The 18756-nt window shown below is 37.2% G+C and overlaps 1 protein-coding gene across 9 annotated transcripts in view; it reads left to right on the top strand.

The window, feature by feature from the left end:
• Positions 1-1852: 1852 nt before the first annotated feature.
• Positions 1853-18756, top strand: part of HLTF (helicase like transcription factor) — a 49705-nt gene continuing 32801 nt past the window's right edge. For all 9 annotated transcript variants that reach the window (XM_049100049.1, XM_035705097.2, XM_025449051.3 and 6 more), the window contains exons 1-8: positions 1853-2088; positions 3522-3729; positions 10674-10840; positions 12334-12467; positions 12970-13067; positions 14719-14793; positions 15153-15344; positions 17837-17932. In XM_049100049.1, coding sequence (XP_048956006.1) covers positions 2069-2088; positions 3522-3729; positions 10674-10840; positions 12334-12467; positions 12970-13067; positions 14719-14793; positions 15153-15344; positions 17837-17932 — 990 coding nt within the window. In that variant the 5' untranslated portion in view covers positions 1853-2068. The remainder of the gene's footprint in view (positions 2089-3521; positions 3730-10673; positions 10841-12333; positions 12468-12969; positions 13068-14718; positions 14794-15152; positions 15345-17836; positions 17933-18756) is intronic.

The raw sequence follows: 18756 nt of genomic DNA, 5'->3' as shown, positions 1-18756 counted from the left end.
CCCTGTTCGTTCTCGCAGCTTCAGCATCTCTTAGCTGGACACAATTGTTTCCTAGTTATCAACTAAACAGTCTACTTCTGTTCTTTTCCCCTACAATCTCCACAGAGTTGACAGAATGAATTTTTTAAAGCCTAACTCACATTGTTATTTTCTTGCTTAAACAATTAGGAGTCTACCGCATTTAAAATAAAATACAAACTCTGCCATAGACTATAAATTTCTATCTGGTTCTCATCTTCCTCACCATCCTCTTTGTGTCATGACTAAGTGAAAGAGTATTCAAGTTCAACTGCTAGATCTGAGATGTTAAATAGTGACAAAATGGGCAAAAATGTTGACTTTAGCTAATTTTTTTTTTTTTTTACCTTAATCTGCCTTCTTTAACAATGGGGCAGTCATTACTCATAGATCTTACGGAGTCAGGTTTACCTGTATATTCATATTTGCAATTTTATCCTTTCAGTCTAATGAGCACACATCAGTGTAAGAAGCCTGGTGGTGGCTTTGAACCTCACTTAGGGCCCCGTGTGACTGTGTGACTGTCAAAGATCAAAGAGTAGATGTACTTGTCAAGAGGTCAGTATTGACCCTTGCCCTTCCTAGAGTGGTCCATTTTACACTTCCTTCGGCACAGTATGAAGAGTAGTCAATAAGACAGCTTTTCAAGAGGCATTTGTTCATTGCCTTAAGCTATCCTCTGTGAGCATGAACCAGTAATGGAAAGAGAGATCGAATTTGCAGGGATTTATTTCATTTCAGTAAACAGAAGGAAGATGATGAGGAAGACGAAAATGGTAGCATTTTTTTTTTTTAAGATTTTATGTATTTATTCATGAGAGACACAGAGAAAGAGAGAAGCAGAGACACAGGCAGGAGGAGAAGCAGGCCCCATGCGGGGAGCCTGACGTGGGACTCGATCCCAGGTCTCTAGGTCACACCCTGGGCCAAAGGCAGGCGCCTAACAGCTGAGGCACCCGGGGACCCCCAACAGTGGCGTTTCTGATGAATTTATTTGCACCCAAAGTCCGGTTCTCCTCGGACTCTCCTTAGGCTCCCGAGCCATCGGTGGAGCTCAGGGACTTCCTCTCACCTGCCCACCTGGGCCGCCAGGTGCTGCAGGCGAAGCTGGTTCCGCCCACCACGCCCGGGGGTCACCGGTCGCCGCCAGCCAGTCCCCCCCGCCACCCATTTTAGGTCTGTCCTCTAACTCAGGAAATGAACATATTTCCCTTAGAAGAAGAAGAAGATGAAGAGGCAACTCCGGGGGGGGGGGGGAGGGGGGGGAGTGTCAAAATTCATTTTAAAACAATATATTTTTACTTAACCTAAGGGGTCAACATTCCAGCCTCGAGTTCTCACAATTCGCTGCCGTGTCCCCTCAGATTTCGCTACCGACGCTCAAAACGAGTGGCTCGAGGGCAAGCGCCCGAGGTTCACCGCGGGAAACCGAGGGAAGTAACCCGGGGGCTCCGGGGCTCGGGAACCCGGGCGGCACGGGCCGCGTCAGATGAGAAAGTAAGAGGTCGGCCGAGGTGAGGCCTCAAGCCCGGGGCCGAGGCTTGGGCCCGGGGCAAAGCGCGGGCAGCGGGGCCGCCTCCCAGGGCTTGAGGCTGGGTATCGGGCAGGATGGCGCGGGCGCCGCGGGCACGCCTCTCCGACTCCCGGGGCCGCGTGGCTTTCCCGCGCGCCCGCCTCGGGGGCGGGGAAGAACCCGGATGGAACCGCCCCTGCGGCCGGGACCCCCTACTGCCTTTGAATCCCTGCGTGGGGCGGAGTTGCCCTCCCTCCCGCGCTCTGATTGGTTCGTCTCCTTAGGCCCCTCCTCGCGATTGGGCGATCCCAGTGTCAGTCAGCTGGCGTCGCTGGTCTCTCAGCTTGTTGCTAGAAGGCGACGGCGTCGACGTCTGACTAGACTCGGCGGCGTCTCACTCCCGCCGGAGCGCTTCTCCTCCGGCGCTCGGCATCCGCCCGGTGCTCCTTGGCGGTGGGGCCTGCGGGGAGGAGTACTGAGGCGGCTCGAGGGCTCGCTGGGGCGCCCAAGCCTTCGGTCCGTCAGCGGCTCAGCGCCATGTCCTGGATGTTCAAGAGGTGAAGGGGGCGGGGGCGGGGCGCAGGGGGTAACGGCCTGTCGGCGTCCCCAGATGAACCTGACCTTCCCCGCGCTCCCGCCGCAGCTCGTGGGCGTCCTGCCGGCGGCTCCCCTCGCCGCGGGAGAAGTGAATGCCCAGTGCTGGCTGGCGAGGGGGGCTCCCCGGGCGGGCCGCAAGCCAGGGCCTGGGGGGGGGGTCTCTCGCCCGAGGGCCGTGGAGGGGGGGGCGGGGCTCGGGGCGCCGCTCCTCGGCCGAGATGCTGCCTGAGCTTCACTCAGGAAACACCCGTTAGATGCTCCCCGTGCGCTGTCGGCGGTTGCGCGGAATAAAGGGCCGATCCCGCCCGGCCGCGTCCCCCGGCGGCTCCCAGGCCCGGTGCCTGCGCCGACATGGAGACGCCGTGTGTGCGGTGCGGCCGGAGCGGGGTGCGCGGCGCACGGGAAAAACGCGGGGAAACAGCTCCCCGGCGACCTCGGGAGCCCGGAAACTCGGAGGGAGCCCCTCAGCGCACTTCCCCTTATTTTTCATTCTCCACAGCGGTTTTCGGGCCTGTTGCAGAAAGTTACCCGTGAGGGGAGGGAGGAGGGTACCCTTGAGGCAAAGGGGAGCGAGCGACAGGCCCGAGGGAGGGTCACTCCCCCCACCCCCACCCCACGACCTGCCTGAAACCACGGGTTCTGTTTGGAGACAATTATTATTATTTATTTTTATTTTTATTTATTTTTTTTTTGTTTGGAGATAATTGAAATAGCGGATGCTGGATGCAGTCTCTGTCACCGTGTAAATGGCGTCACATGTAATAACAGCCCCACATTTGCAAGTTGTTTCTGGTTCGTTGGTTTTTTTTTTTTTTTCCTTTTTTCTTTTTTTTAACCGGCGTTTGGTGTGTGGTTAAGAGTCAGACACCTCGTATATATTTCGGTTTCAATAGAAGATCATCACGAGGAAGTAGATCTGTTGAACCCTTGTTGGGAGTTTTCGTTTTGAAATACTGGGTGGGTAGAAGAGGCATCGCTGAACAGGTAGGGTTCCTGGCGGCCTTCCCTGCTCGCTCCAGTCCCTGCTTTACGCATAGTAACGCTCTCAATCTGTTTTTTTTTTTTTTTTTTTTTTTTTAGGATTTTATTTATTCATAAGAGGGAGAAGCAGGCTCCACGCAGAGAGCCCGATGTGGGACTCGATCCCGGGACCCCGGGTGACGCCTTGGGCCAAAGGCTGACGCTCCACCGCTGAGCCACCCCGGCGTCCCACACACTCAATCTTTTTTTTTTTTTTTCCCACACTCAATCTTTATACAGCAGTTCCGACTAAAAATTTAACATGAGATAAAATGAGAAAAACAAGTGGCCTGCGACTATAATATGATCTTTGGTTAAATATTGAATCATTTTTCTATGCTTTCTCTTTCTTTCTTCTTTTTTTTTTTAATAGAGATCCTGTTTGGAAGTACTTGCAGACTGTCCAATATGGAGCCCATGGAAATTTTCCACGCCTCTCATATCCAACTTTCTTTCCCCGTTTTGAGTTCCAAGATATTATACCTCCAGACGATTTCCTAACAAGTGATGAAGAGCTAGATTCAATTTTATTTGGAACTTTGAGAGGCCATGTAGTTGGACTACGCTATTACACAGGAGTAGTGAGTATGACTTAGATAATCAATTGAAATATATTTATAGTATTAACCCAGAAGATAAGAATGAGAAAGTGATGTGTACAATTAATACTTATTTTAAGGAATTAGAATGTATCTGGGTGGGAGGTAAATATTTATTAACTAGTGGGTTTGTGTGTGTGTGTGTGTATTCTGCTTGTAATGTAAAAAGCAATTTTTCCTGTATGGTTTCATTTGATAGCTATAATGACTCTAAAGTAGACAAGGACATCTATTATCCCTTTTCTATAACTGAAGAATTGAAGCTTGATAAGGTTAGATGATTGGCTCAAAAAGCAGATACTAGGGGTACATTTATAGAATGTTCTTTGCTTTTTCCTCTTCTGTCCCATAGCACATTTCTGTGTTTTAATATTTTTAATTGAGGAGGATTGATTCCTATCAGATAAGGGAATTGTCTATTTTTTAGTCTTTTTCCCCCTTTCTGTAGTAAGACTGTCTCCCAGTTTTTCTCCCTTTCTGTATCTTTATTTGCATTGTGTGTATGTGTGAGAAACGGAGACAGTATATGACTTTATATCTGATGAGAAGTTGTCTTTGTTACAGTTATGTAGTATGTTTCTATGTTATTTGGATCACATATCACTAGTTTTATTCTTTAACTTATGAAATATTTTATTTTTTTTAAGATTTTATTTATCTATTAATGAGAGACAGAGAGAGAGAGAGGCTGAGACATAGGCAGAAGGAGAAGCAGGCTCCGAGCTTGATGCAGGACTCGATCCCGGGTCTCCAGGATCAGGCAGGCCCTGGGCCGAAGGCAGTGCTAAACCACTGAGCCACCCGGGCTGCCCTATTAGGAAATATTTTAATACTGGGTGTTATTCTGTATGTTGGCAAATTGAACACCAATAAAAAATAAATTTATTGTTAAAAAAAAGGAAATATTTTAAGCATGCAAAAAAGTAGAATAATATAATAAACTCCCATATACCTATGATTCAGCATTTAAGAAATTTTTCATACATTTGTCCTTTAGTACAAAAGAATCTCTACTATATTAGTTTACATCCATAAAATTCAGTATGTATTTCTAAAAAAATTCAGACTTTGTCATACTCATCAAAATTAGTGATTCCTTATTATACCTAATAACTATCCATAATCATTTTTCTTGATTGTTTAAAAATGTGTTTTTATGGGATCCCTGGGTGGCTCAGTGGTTTAGCACCTGCCTTCTGCCCAGGGCATGATCCTGGAGTCCCAGGATCGAGTCCCACATTAGGCTCCCTGCATGGAGCCTGCTTCTCCCTCTGTCTGTGTCTCTGCCTCTCTCTTTCTCAGTGTCTTTCATGAATAAATAAATAAATAAAATCTTTAAAAAAAAGTCACCTTAAAAAAAAGTGTTTTTATGATTTTTTTTTTTTTTTTTTTTTTGAGAGCAAACCAGAGCATGAGGGGGGAGGGGCAGAAGGAGAGGAAGAGAGAATCTTAAGAAGGCTCCACTGTGGAGCCTAAACAAGGATCTGTATCTCAGGACCCTGAGATCATGACCTGAGCCTATATCAAGAGTTGAACACTTAACTGACTGAGCCACCCCACCCAGGCACCCCTCCTATATTTTCTTTTTTTTTTTCTATATTTTCTTAATATTATTTTGTATTTGTCTAGGAGATTTTTTAGGAAAGAACAAGATTTCCTGAGTTTCTTCATGCTTCTAATTGTGATATTTATATTAAAGGACAGTTGACCTGAATATAAAGTCCTTGACCCATATTTTCTCTTCATGATATTTAGGTGTTGTATAAAATATTGGGGAAAATTCTGATGACAATATGATTTTCCTCCCTGTATAAGTGAATTGGGAATTTTTGCCAACTAAATTTTTGCTAACTAAAGGGTAGTTTTTCTTATCTTGAAAGTCTAGTAGTTTATTAGTGTATGTCTTATGATTGCCCTGTAACTTCGTTTTCATCTATAGCATAAAATTTTTTTGTTAATGGTTTTGAATGCTTGTTTTATTTTTCAGGGACTTCATTCTACCATCAATGGTATTAGATCTTCTCTGCATAAATATATGCCTGTGTATATGCCTATTACTTTGTCTAAAATCCTTTTTATCATATTTTTTCACTTTTAATTTTTCATCATTTATTTCCTTTACCGTGTTTTCCACAAGGCCTGTGCACTCTTGTGTTCTTTCTACTTTAGTTTTTAATTCTGAAATAGTTTCTCATTTCTAATTTTTTCCTGAAATCTGTCAGTTCTTATCTCATATCCATTTCTTCTTTAGTTCTCTATCTCTGAGCTTTCCTATTTCTGATTTGTGCTATTTCTTCAAAACTTAGATTGTTTTATAAATTATTTTACACCAGTGTGAAATACTAAATCATGGTGTCTGATCTTAGAACATTACTATTTGTTGAGCTTAGAATAATTTCTATGACACTGGTAAGCTAATAATAAAAATATAGTGAACTGGTTAAAAGTAATCACTGCTTAATTTTCTTATATTTCAAAATATGTGTTATTTATTTTATAAGTAATACATATTCATTATTTTTAAATGGCTAAAAGAAAAAACATTAAATTTCCCTGCAGTTTACCACCTTTCACCCTTAGTCATTTTATTTTTTCACACTTTACGCTATGAACATATGCATGTAAATTGAAGTCATATTATGTATTAAAAAAATGAGATCATGTTATATCTGTTAATAGTGACCACCCTTTCTTTCTCCTAGTAAATTATTAGGAATATTTTTTCATGTCCATACAAATCTATATTGTACTTTTAGTTCCCATACTGATGAACATTTTGGGGTTGATCACTATTATGAAGGTATAAGAAAAATTGAAGTATTTATCTTTGCACACTTTTTTTTCTGTTTGACTGAGAAAGAAAGCACAAGCAGGGGGAGGGGTAGGAAGAGGGAGAAGCAGACTCCCCATGGTGCAGGGAGCCCCATATGGGGCTTGGTCTCAGGACCCTGGGATCATGACTCAAGCTGACTTGAGCCATCCAGGTGCCCCAGGCATTGCTAATTTTTAAGGGTTTTTTTTTTTTTTTTTTTTTTTTTTAATTCATGAGAGACACACACAGAGAGGCAGAGACACAGGCAGAGGGAGAAGCAGGCTCCATGCAGAGAGCCCGATGTGGGACTCGATCCCAGATCCTGGGATCATGCCCTGAGCCAAAGGCTGATGCTCAACTGCTGAGCCACCCAGGCGTTCCTAATTTTTAAGTTTTTAATGTGTTTTTGATAAGCTTATGGTTAAATTTTTTATTTCTTGGCACAGTATTTTATAATAAAGTAGATTATTTCTTTCTTCTTCTAAAAATACAGTTATAATTAATTGTAATTCTTTCTTTGTTTTAATTTTTTTAAAAATCTGTCCTTTTTTGTCTTGATGCTTGGACCTTGTTTTCTTTGTCTTTTATGGTCTCCAGCATTTTCGCCTATATTCTATTTTAAATTCCACTATCATTAATTACTTTCTACTCTATCTACTATTTATAGTAATTAGCTATCAGTAGTGACAGTTATCTAATTTTAATAAATGATAATTTATTACAGTAAAGGAAAATTATCTAATTTTCTTGCTTAAGATGAAATGTTCAACAAATACCAGGTTTTTTTTTTTTTTTTTTTTGCCTTTTGAGGGGTTGTATATTTCCTGGGATTTGCATAATCTGGTTTAAAAAATCGTACTTATAGGCATTGACAGATTTGGGCTGGGAGAGAACAGAGGGCTAGAGAAGAATATCTGTCTGAATTTCTAATTGTTCAGACTATTGTCTCTTGAGAATCAGTAGATGGATGCTGGTCGTGGTTTGAAGCAGCATTCCTTTGTCGTTATCAGGCAATTAAAAAAGTGATAATTCACTGCCATAAAATTCACCATTTTAAAAGTGTACATACAATTGAGTGGTTTTTATTCACAAGGTTGTACAACCATCCCCACTGTCTAGTTCTGGAAAGAACCCTGTATGCATTAGAAATCACTCCCCATTCCACTCTCTCCTCAGTCCCTGCTATCTACTCACTTATTTGCTGTTGCTGTGGATCATACTTACTCTACACATTGCATATGAATGGATCTATGCAATACATGGCCCTTGGGTCTAGCCTTCATTATTGCCATCTTTTATGTTAATATATTTAGTGCATCATTTTAATTTCCTCGTTTCTTATTCTATATATTTTGAGTTGCTCTGGGGATTTACAATTAATATCTTTTTTTTTACAATTAATATCTTAATTCATAAGAATCTAGTTTGGATTCATGCCAACTTAATTTCAATAGTATACAAAAATTTTGCTTGTAGATAGCTCCATTTCCCTCTTCCATCCCTTTGTTGTTAACATACAAATTAGATTTTTATGTACAATTTATGCTCATCAACACAGATATATAACTTTCATGCACTGTAAAATCAGGTAGGAGAAAAAAGTTAAACAACCAAAAAAAATTGTTTGTATTTACCTAATTACCTTTACCTGTAGTCTTTATTTCTTTGTGTAGATTCAAATTATTGTCTAGTCCTCTGATTTCAGCCTGTACGTCTTTCTTTAGTATTTCTTGTAGGACAGGTCTATTGGTGGTGATTTCTCAGTTTTTGTTTAACTAGAATGTCTTAATTTCTCCTATACTTTTGAAGAATAGTTTTATCAGATATAGAATTCTTGGCTTTAGTTTTTTTGAAGCACTTTGAAAAGTTATTCCACTATCTTCTGGCCTCTGCTTTCTAATGAGAAATCAGATGTTAATCTTCTTGAGGATCCTCCAATAAATAATGAATTGCTCCTCTTGCTGCTTTCAAGTTTTTTTTTCTACAGCTCGATTATAATGTGTCTGGGTTTAGATATCTTTAAGTTTAGTTTATTTAGAGTTTGTTGAGTTTCTAAGATAGGCAGATTAATGTTTTTCATCAAATTTGGGGAGTTTTCAGCAATTGAGACTGATGTATATGTTAGATATGGCTGCTGTTGTTCCATAGGCCTGTTCATGTTTCTTTATTTTTTTTCTTTCTATTCCTCAGACTCTAAAATTGTTCTCAGACTCATTTTCAACTTCATTGATTATTCTATCTCTACATATCTGCTCTTGAGCCTCTCTAGTGATTTTTTTTTTTTTTTACTTTATTGTACTTCTTGACAGCAGACTTTGTGTGTGGTAAGACATAATTTTTGTGCTTTCCTTTAGTTTTTTAGATGTGGTTTGCTTTAGGTTTTTGAACATACTTAAAATTTAAATTTTTTCCTAGTAGGTAAAGCATCTGGGGACAGTTGATAGCTTTCCTGTGAGTGAACCATATCATACCTTCTCATTTCTTCACGTGTCTCTTTTTTGTTGTTGTTGAAAAGTAGACTTTTTAAATAATGTGACAACTGTAAAAATTAGAGTCTTCTCTCTCTCCAGGGTTGGTTGTTGTTGCTGATTTTAGTATTTGTTGCTTATTTAGTGAGTTTTCTGAATTAACCCTGTAAAATCTACTGATGTCTATACTTGATTAGCTTCATGGTCAGCCTCTGGTATACCAGAACCGAAACTCTATCGGTCTTTACTCAGGGGATCTGTATGCCCAAATGGGGCACTTCTTCAGTTGACAACTCTTCCTTAACCTTCATGTCCTGCTTAATCAGAGCCCTCAAGTTTAGCCAGAGGTGAGAGCTTAGAGTCTTCTTAGGTCTTTTCCTGATTGTATGCACATCCCAGGCATACGTACAGCCATCTGCTTGCATATGGCCTTCTGCATCCCCAGAAGTGCATTGGAACTTTTCAGAGTTCAGATGGACATTCTTAGTAGTGCCCAGCCTTTCTTTTAATCCTTTCGGTTATTGTATTGTTTGTTCTAGCTATTACCCACTCCCTATAAAATTGTTTCTGACAAACACCCAAGGGAGAAGGTTTTTTATGAGCTCAGAGATCAAATAGAAATCCTTTTGCAAGTGGGAATCTTCTGGAGAACCATCATACAGGTCAAATAATGACAATTCTTTGTAGTACCTACCAATAGAGTTGTGAATCTTTGAAAGATTATTATTATTCCATTCTCTTCCCTCTGGTGACTACTAGACTGCACCAAGAATTTTAACAGGTTACTTTTAAAGGCTATCATGCAGTTTGGGAGCTGGAGATGGCACTAGGGTACTACTTTGAGCTGTTTTTCTTGAATTAACACCTTCCAGGTTTCTGCAGTCCTTTGGTTAGTTTCCAGATGTCTGGAAAGGTTGATTCTGACAATTTCTGCCATTTTTTTTTTTGTATTGCCATTATGGAAGATGGAATTTTCAGAAGTCCTTTTCTGTTTTCAGTGATGTTGCCCAAAGGCAAATTTTAATCAGAATCAAAATGGCATGAGTGGAAGGCTGGATATATTTTCTCATCCAGTCCATTCTAACTTACATCTTTTTCTTCTTTTAGAGTCTGGAGAAATCGGACTTAGGAACCAGACTGCCTAGATTTAAATTCTAGCTCTGCTACTTACTAGCTTTATGACCTTGGGCAAGTTTCTTAACTTTTCTGTGGTCTAGTGTCTTCATCAGTAAAATGGGGGTAATAATAGTACCTACCAATAGAGTTGTGCGGATTTAAAAAGTCAAATCTATGTAATGTAGTTAGAATAATAGCATATAATAAGCACTCAATAAATATTACCTGTTTTCTGAAGTCATGATATTGAAAATTTTAGTGTGAATCTTTTATTTAGTTTTGATTGTATCTTTCAGATACCAAGGGTTTATTAACTTCCCAGTGATTGTAAGTTAAAAATATTGTGAGAAATCATGATAAAATATATTTATTATATCACTACGCAAATATAAGTCTAAGAAAATATACATTTCCTGTATGGTGTTACTAAGTAAGCATTAAAAAATTAATGGAAAGCCCAGATAGAGTTTAATGAAGAAAGCTATTATTGTATGTTTATTATTTACATTATCTGTTTATTATTTTATTAGGTTAATAATAATGAAATGGTTGCATTACAACGAGAGCCTAATAACCCCTATGATAAGAACGCAATTAAAGTAAACAATGTGAATGGAAATCAGGTTGGCCATTTAAAGAAAGATCTTGCAGCTGCTTTGGCCTATATCATGGACAACAAATTGGCACAGATTGAAGGGTAATGTACTTTCACAGTTTAGTTTTAATAATTATAAGTTGTGATTTTTGAATTTGTTAAGAGGCTATATAGTTGCCCTGACAACTTTTATCACTATGCCTTTAATATGTGGTCAGTAAATGTGTTAATTCTTTTCCCATCTGCCTCTACTACCGCAGCCATGAAACAACTATTCTCTCACTTTCCTATTAAATTATTACCACGGAGAAAAAAGAGGCTTTTGTTCAAATATTAGGAAGTCCCCACCATCTGCCCAAGCCTTTTAGTGCATAGATTTGGGAGTTTGGACATGTTAATTTAAATCAGAGGTTGTATACTAGCAGCCTGTGATCATATGTAGGTGAGTTTCAATTTACCTATACAGTTTTTTATAATTTCTTGTTTATTTCCAATATTGAATTATGTGGATATTCTGCATTTTATACAGGTTAATTTTTTCCCTAATGTAAAACTTATTTATGAAGATTTCTCTTGACAAATAGAAGATCTGACCTTCATGTTCACAGAACATCAGTTGATTGGAACAGAATAGCAGCTGCTGTCTTAGGCAGGGTGTACACTCTCCCAGTTCTACCACCCCTTCCTTCTTTAAAACTCCCAGTCCTCCTTGGTTACCTTTTCTTGGTAACGTTTTAGGCATTTAGTCTGTGATCTCAATTTAGGTATGGAATGTTTGGGATACGAAAAGGTAAGTTGGATGATAAATGCTCGGTAATGTTTTCTTACTTGTTTTCTCCATTCTTAGTTCATTAAATTTTTTGAATATTGAGAAATTTTTAGTGAATCCTGGATCAAAAATACAATTAACCCTTGAACAACAGGGGTTTGACCTGCACAGGATCACTTAAATGCAGATTTTTAAAATAAATGTAGTACAGTACTGTGAATGTATTGTGTTCTTTATGATTTTGTTAATGTTTTCTTTAGCTTACTTTAAGAACACAGTCTTATCATGCATAGAACCTACAAAATATGTTAATTGACTATGTTAATGGTAAGGCTTCTGGTTAACAATAGGCTATTAGTAGTTAACTTTTTAGGGTGTCAGGAGTTATATGTGGATTTTTGATAGCACAGGAGGTCAGTGTCCCTATACCCCATGTTCAAGGGTCAGATGTAGTTCTTGCAAGTCATTCTCTATCCTCCCAGAATGGGTTGCTACCCTCAGTCGTTCTGTTCGTGAAAGCTTTACCCTTTCAGTTAAACTTACTATAGTACCTATCTTATAATCTCAGTTATAAGCTATCCTGTTTTATTTCATTTTTTCAGTTTCTTCTGGCTTTCTATTTCAGAAACAGAGGAACAGAAACTTGGTAATCCTATTTCTTAAACTTTTTCTTTCTAGTTTGCCCTAATAGTTGCTTTTTATTTCACTTCCTTGCAGAATTTGAGTGAGATGCTTAAAATATTTAGTAGTCACATTCTTAATGGAAGTAAAAAATAAGTTCTAATTCTGTCTGTCTCTTCTTTTTTTCTCTTCTTAAATATAATAGAGTTGTTCCTTTTGGTGCAAACAATGCTTTTACCATGCCCCTCCATATGACTTTTTGGGGAAAAGAAGAAAATAGAAAAGCGGTTTTAGATCAGTTGAAGAAACATGGATTTAAATTGGGTCCTGCACCAAAAAGTAAGTTTAGGGTTTAAGCTCCTATTATTTTGATATTGTAAAACATTCCTTCTCTTGAGAAATAATTAGAGTTTGTTTGGCTAAACTAATTTGTGTTGAAGGCTATGAGTTGTGACTTTTCTTAGGAATCTTTTTAAGGAGATCCCTGAATTTTTTTTCTCTATTTTGAAGTAATTATGGATTCATAGGAGGGAGGGGGTGTATGTGAGAGCATGCACATGCACACATATATACTAAGAGGTCCTATATTTTCCCCAATGATAATATTTAGAAATCCCAGATTTTAAACATCATCTTTGATAGATCATAGACAAAAAGAAACTCCCAATAGGAAATGAAGTATTTATTTGGCAAGAGTTTGTTCAAATAGTGTGGAATTATTTTAATGATTTTTAGTTTAAAAAAAAATCTTTTAAATATACTTAGAACACAAGTTTTAAAAGTTACTTACTAAAAGATAATTCACTTGGTGATTTTATTCTTTTCATTTTGTAAATTACAGCTTTAGGATTCAGTTTAGAAAGTAGTTGGGGCTCTGGAAGAGCTGGACCAAGCTATAGTATGCCAGTTCATGCTGCAGTACAGATGACAACTGAACAGGTTGCTTCTTTTTTACTTTGTAATTTAAAAGTGAATTTTAAATGTTGAAGGTTGATGTTTAAAAAGAATACAGTAAATATGTATGTGCTAGTATTTGTGATCTTTAGGTGTATTAAGTTATAAAACATGATATTGAATAAATAGAATACATATTAAAAACTTTTTTTTTTTTGAGATTTTATTTGAAAGAGAGCAAGCGAGAAGAGCACGAGCAGGGAGCCGGGTCAGAGGGTGAGAGAGAAGCAGACTTTTCACTGAGCAGGAAACCTGACATAGGGCTCAATCCCAAAACCCTTGAGATCACGATCTGAGCGGAAGGCAGATGCTTAACTGACTGAGGCACCCAGGTGCCCTTATTTTAAAAACTTTTATGTGATAAGGAATACGTACATATTCATACATATATTAAAACACATGCATTGTTGTATGTGCATGGGAAGTTTTAGTATGTTATTATTTAAATTTTTTTAATGTCCAAATATTTTTAAAAAATTGAAACTTGAAACTCTTTGTTTCAGTAAAGTTGCAACTGGAATGCAAAAAAAAAAAATTCCAAATTGTAGGTATTAGTGTAATTCTTACTTTGTCTTATTTATAATCTAAGATACTGTTAGGCTGAATTAATTTGGGAAAAAAAAGGATATAAAATAAATTAATGGAGATCAGTATATAAATTACATCAAAAATTTTTTTGTCTTTACCCATCTGTGTTAGCTTTTTTGTCTTCTAATGATAGTTAACCATATTTTACCTGCTTATTAGTACGGCTTGGGCCTAGTCTGGTGGGTAAACCCCAGGTTACCTCTATAACTTTTGATTTGGCCTGATTTCTTCTGGCTACTGCTTTGTATTTTTGTGCTGATTTATAAAAGTAATCATAATGCATAATACGTATTGTTATAAAATCACACTAAATCAGGTTTAAAGAACCAACTAAATTAATGTAAGATTAAAAGCATTTCTTGATATTTTGTATCACATAGCAGATTGCTTGCCATAAAAGAAGTGAAATGTCGTTGACATAATAAAAGTCCAGTGTACCTTGAGGGATCTGCCAGATTTTTTCTTTTTTAAAGATTTTATTTATTTGAGAAAGATTGAGCCAGAGAGAGAACACAAGCAGGGAGAACACAAGAGGGAGAGGGAGAGGCAGACTCCCTGCTGAGCAGGGAGCCCAACATGGGACTCAGTCTGGGGACTCCAGGATCATGACCTGAGCTGAAGGCAGACACTTAACCGAGACACCCAGGCACCCCGTGCAAAAATGTTTTGAATACAGCTAATAGAATCATAGAATTTCAGTGGCAGAAGGAACCTTAGAGCCACTCTAAATCTAAATTATTCCTTTTATTTTATAAAAATTAAGATATAGGTCTCTTGCCCAGTGTTTTATATAGGTTTATTTGTGACAGAGCTGTGACAAACCCCAGATTTATTTCTTCTGTATTCTTTTGATTGTAATACAGTTGCCTCTTAGAACTAAAGCGCTTATTCATTCTGCCTTCAATGAGCAGTGTAGCAACTCTCTAAGAATATGTTACGTACCTTTTGGTATTCAAATCTTTGAATTAAATGATTTGAAAACTCTGAATTAAGTGAAATTATTTTAATTGGTTTGTTTCATGATGTTTCTTATTGCAATTTGTTGTAGCTTAAAACAGAATTTGACAAATTGTTTGAAGATTTAAAAGAAGATGATAAAACTCATGAAATGGAACCAGCCGAGGTACTGAGCCAATATTTTCTATTTATTTAACTTTTAAAAAAAGAGCATGCACGTGTGTGAGTGGGGGGAAAGGACAGAGGGAGAGAGAGAATCTCAAGAAGACTGAGTGCTGAGCCTAATGCTGGGCTTGATCCCACAACTCTGAGATCATGACCTGAGCTGAAATCAAGAGTTAGACACTTAATTGGCTGAGCCAGCCAGGTGCCCCCAATATTTTCTATTTAAAACTATTTGGAATTTTAAAATATGCTGTTAATATGTATAGTTTTTAGCATAAGATCCAAGTGTTTTCCAGAATCTGCATGGAGAAAAAAGACTGGTTTTATTAAACTATTTAAGACATTTATTTTATTTTATAGGCTATTGAAACACCATTGCTTCCACATCAAAAACAAGCTCTAGCTTGGATGGTTTCACGGGAAAACAGTAAAGACCTTCCACCATTTTGGGAACAGCGAAATGATTTATACTATAACACGATAACAAATTTTTCTGAGAAGGACCGACCAGAAAATGTCCATGGAGGAATTTTAGCTGATGATATGGGTTTGGTAATTGTTTTTTTTTTTTCTTTTTTCTTGAGTTAATGAAATTTTATTTTGTAATTATGATTTTATAGAAAGTAATTTTGAAGTAGAGATAGAAATATATTGGTGCCAGTGTGGGACTAGATTTTACTTTAAGTATAGAACAGTTTTGTCTATGTCTTTCACTTAAAATGAGGCTTTGTTTTTTGTTCTGATTTGGTTAAGGTACCCTTAAATTAACTAGCAATAATGTATAAACAGGTGTTTCTCGATTTTCTTTTGAAATTCAAGGTGGTTTATCTTTCATGGATTTTCTTTTAAAAAAGAGGAAGATAACAGTGTTACATGAAATTGTTTATGTTCTATCACGGTATTGTGATATATAGTGTTAAAGACACATTTATGATTTTTACACCAGCAGTTTTTATTCTGTTCTCAGTAACCCTTATACTCTTAGAAATTTTTGATGATCCCAAAACATTTTTTGTGTTTGTGGGTTATATCAATATTTATGGTATTAGATGTTAAAAAATTTTAAGTCATTAATTTAAAAATAATAGTTAATAAACTCATTACTTGTTATACATGTTTTTAAATGAAAAGGGACTATTGAAAATAATTTTGATAAGAATGGCATTATTTTACATTCTTGCAAAGAATTTATTTTTTATTCATGAGAGAGAGATGAATAAATATTCATTTTATTTATTTATTTATTCATGAGAGAGAGAGGCAGAGACACAGGCAGAGGGAGAAGCAGGCTCCATGCAGGGAGCCCGATGTGGGACTCGATCCCGGGTCTCCAGGATCACGCCCTGGGCCGAAGGCAGGTTCTAAACTGCTGAGCCACCCAGGGATACCCTGCAAATCTCTTTAATGTTTGGCCTCAGAGATGAATTCTGAGTTCTCATAACTGCTTTTTTTTTGAGTCTTGTGATATATGTACATAAAGATTAGACCTCACACAGGTATGTAGTTGGGAAATAGGAAGAATATTTTAATGGTCTTTTTAGATAACTATATTATAATTCTTTGATACAGCAACAGAATTAAGCATATATTAGTTTATTGAAGGCTAACAGTTATAATGTGGAGCTTAAAATGGTATCAGTGATCTTTCTGTACTCTTTTGGATTAAAACCCATTGGTATAACTTGCACATTGAGTGGATATTGTGCTAATGCACGATTTTATACAGACATTACTTATTTGGAAAATATTGATTCATTGAGTTAATTACATAGATCTGCCAGATGTTGACACGTTTCACTATATAGTATCAAAAGTTCTTTTTTTTTTTTTTTGGTATTACTGTTGATCTTATTAGAAAGGCATTGACATTTTGGGAAACTGCTGTGCTCATGGTGTTAGATACAAGTTTTCCAGCATTTTAATTTTTGCTTGAAAGTTCAGATTTTATAATTTACAACCAATCTGTCAGTTATTTCTCCTTGAAGATAGCCATACTTTGTTCTGCCACTCAGTCATAAATAACTGATTGTTGGTCATTCTTTCAAGTAAAAATAGTGATGCATGAAACAATGATGATGCATGGTAATGTATGGTAGCTAGTTGAACTTGTAACCTCAGCCTCACAAGTACTTTTTCTCTAGATAATCCTCATATTTTGGTGTGCAATGAAAGTATGTGTGCTGCCCATCTTGTAGTACTGCTTCATCAAGAGTATTCTTTTAGAACATTCTTAAAACTAGCTTTTTTTTTTTTAAGCATGTGAGTATGTGGCAGCCAAAAAAATAATGAACACTAGTACCATGTAGTGCCAGATGCTTTGTTTCATGTTAAGGTACTGGCAGTTTTACCCACAATTCCCTTTTGTGGCATTACTACAGATAACAACACAAATAAGGTCTTAGCAGTATTGTGAAAATAAATTTGCATATACTCCTGAGAGGGTCCTGGGAAACTCTAGCACCTGTGGGCTACACTTAGAAACTGCTGCCTTGACTGTTTTAAAATTGCCAGAGAGTTATTCTGTGTTGCTGATTGTAAATTCAGCTATGGAAAGTAATGAAAAATTACGTTTCTATTTAAGAAAACTGCACAAGAAATATATCCTGTATGCTTTATTGATTAAGTTATATCTAAGTCTTACAGTGATCTTTAAATGAAATTTAATAATAAGATGATTATCTCATGTGGATGCTGAATTACTAATCATTTTAAATTAGCTCTGATCTACATGGCAAGCAAATAGTTGTAGTTTCATAATGAAGTTATTAGTTCAGAGTTAAATCTTAATAACTGCGGTCTTTCAGGAGAATGACAATTCTCAGGGATGCTTATAGTATTTTATGGAGTAAATCATTTAATAATTTTTAGTAATAGTGTGGAAAACATTAATATTTTTATTAATACATAGATTATTTAATAGTATGCTTCTGTGGCCTTGAATGCTCTATGATATTTGCTCACTTGATTTTAAAATTGGTTTTGAAATGTTCTCTGGTCAATTGGGTTTCAGAATCTGACCATTTGTCTTTTAAAATACTTTAAAGGGCAAAACTCTGACAGCCATTGCAGTAATTCTTACCAACTTCCATGATGGCAAACCTCTTCCTGTTGAAAGAATTAAAAAAAATCAAATGAAGAAGGTAAAGTATTAGTGTGTTTTCTCTGAAGTCTCTGGTTCATTATAAAACCTTTTAATTTTGTCATTAAAAAATAATTTGCCAAAATATTGATAGTATGCAATGTTTTCAGAGAATTGATGAATGGCCTCTCTTATGTGTTGCTAAGAGCAAAAGTGGGGTACTACATTATTGAGGGTAATAATTGGGTAATATATATCAAGAATCTTAAAAGCGTTTATAATCTGTGACTCAGTATTGCCATTTCAGAGAGACTGTCTAAAGAAGTTATGAGGGGGCACCTGGGTGGCTCAGTGGTTTAGCGTCTGACTCTTGATTTTAGCTTAGGTCTTGATCTCAGAGTTGTGAGTACAGGCCACCGCTGGGCTCCACACTGGGTAGGGAGCCTACTTGAAAAAAGATATTTGTTTAAAAAAACAAAAAGAAAAAAAAAGATACAGAGAGAAAACGAGACAGAAAGAAAGAGAGAAGTTATCAGAAATACGTTTTTTCCAGAGATAAAATTACAAACTTTTTCTCCACATTATTTAAAGGCAGAAAAGAAACTCCTCTCAATAAGGTAACAGTAATGAAGAAAAAAGGTAACAGTAATGTTATTATATAGCCTTAAAATTTAATATTTTGCAACTACAAAATCCTATTTTTGAAGAATATTTATTTTTATATTTTTTAGTTAAAAAAAAAAAAGGCCAGGGATACATTTGTGAATGGAGTTGAGTCCTCATTTTGGAAAGGCATATTTATGTATGTCTGAGTCCGAATGTAGTCATACATGCATACATGGTGATAATTATGCCCTAGTAATGATGACATTATACCTAATTTGT

This window comes from Canis lupus, chromosome 23, assembly GCF_003254725.2.
Source record: "Canis lupus dingo isolate Sandy chromosome 23, ASM325472v2, whole genome shotgun sequence".
In the NCBI taxonomy this organism is placed as follows: Eukaryota; Metazoa; Chordata; class Mammalia; order Carnivora; family Canidae; genus Canis; species Canis lupus.
The sequence above is the reverse complement of the archived record's forward strand: the minus strand, read 5'-3'. Positions and strand labels throughout refer to the sequence as shown.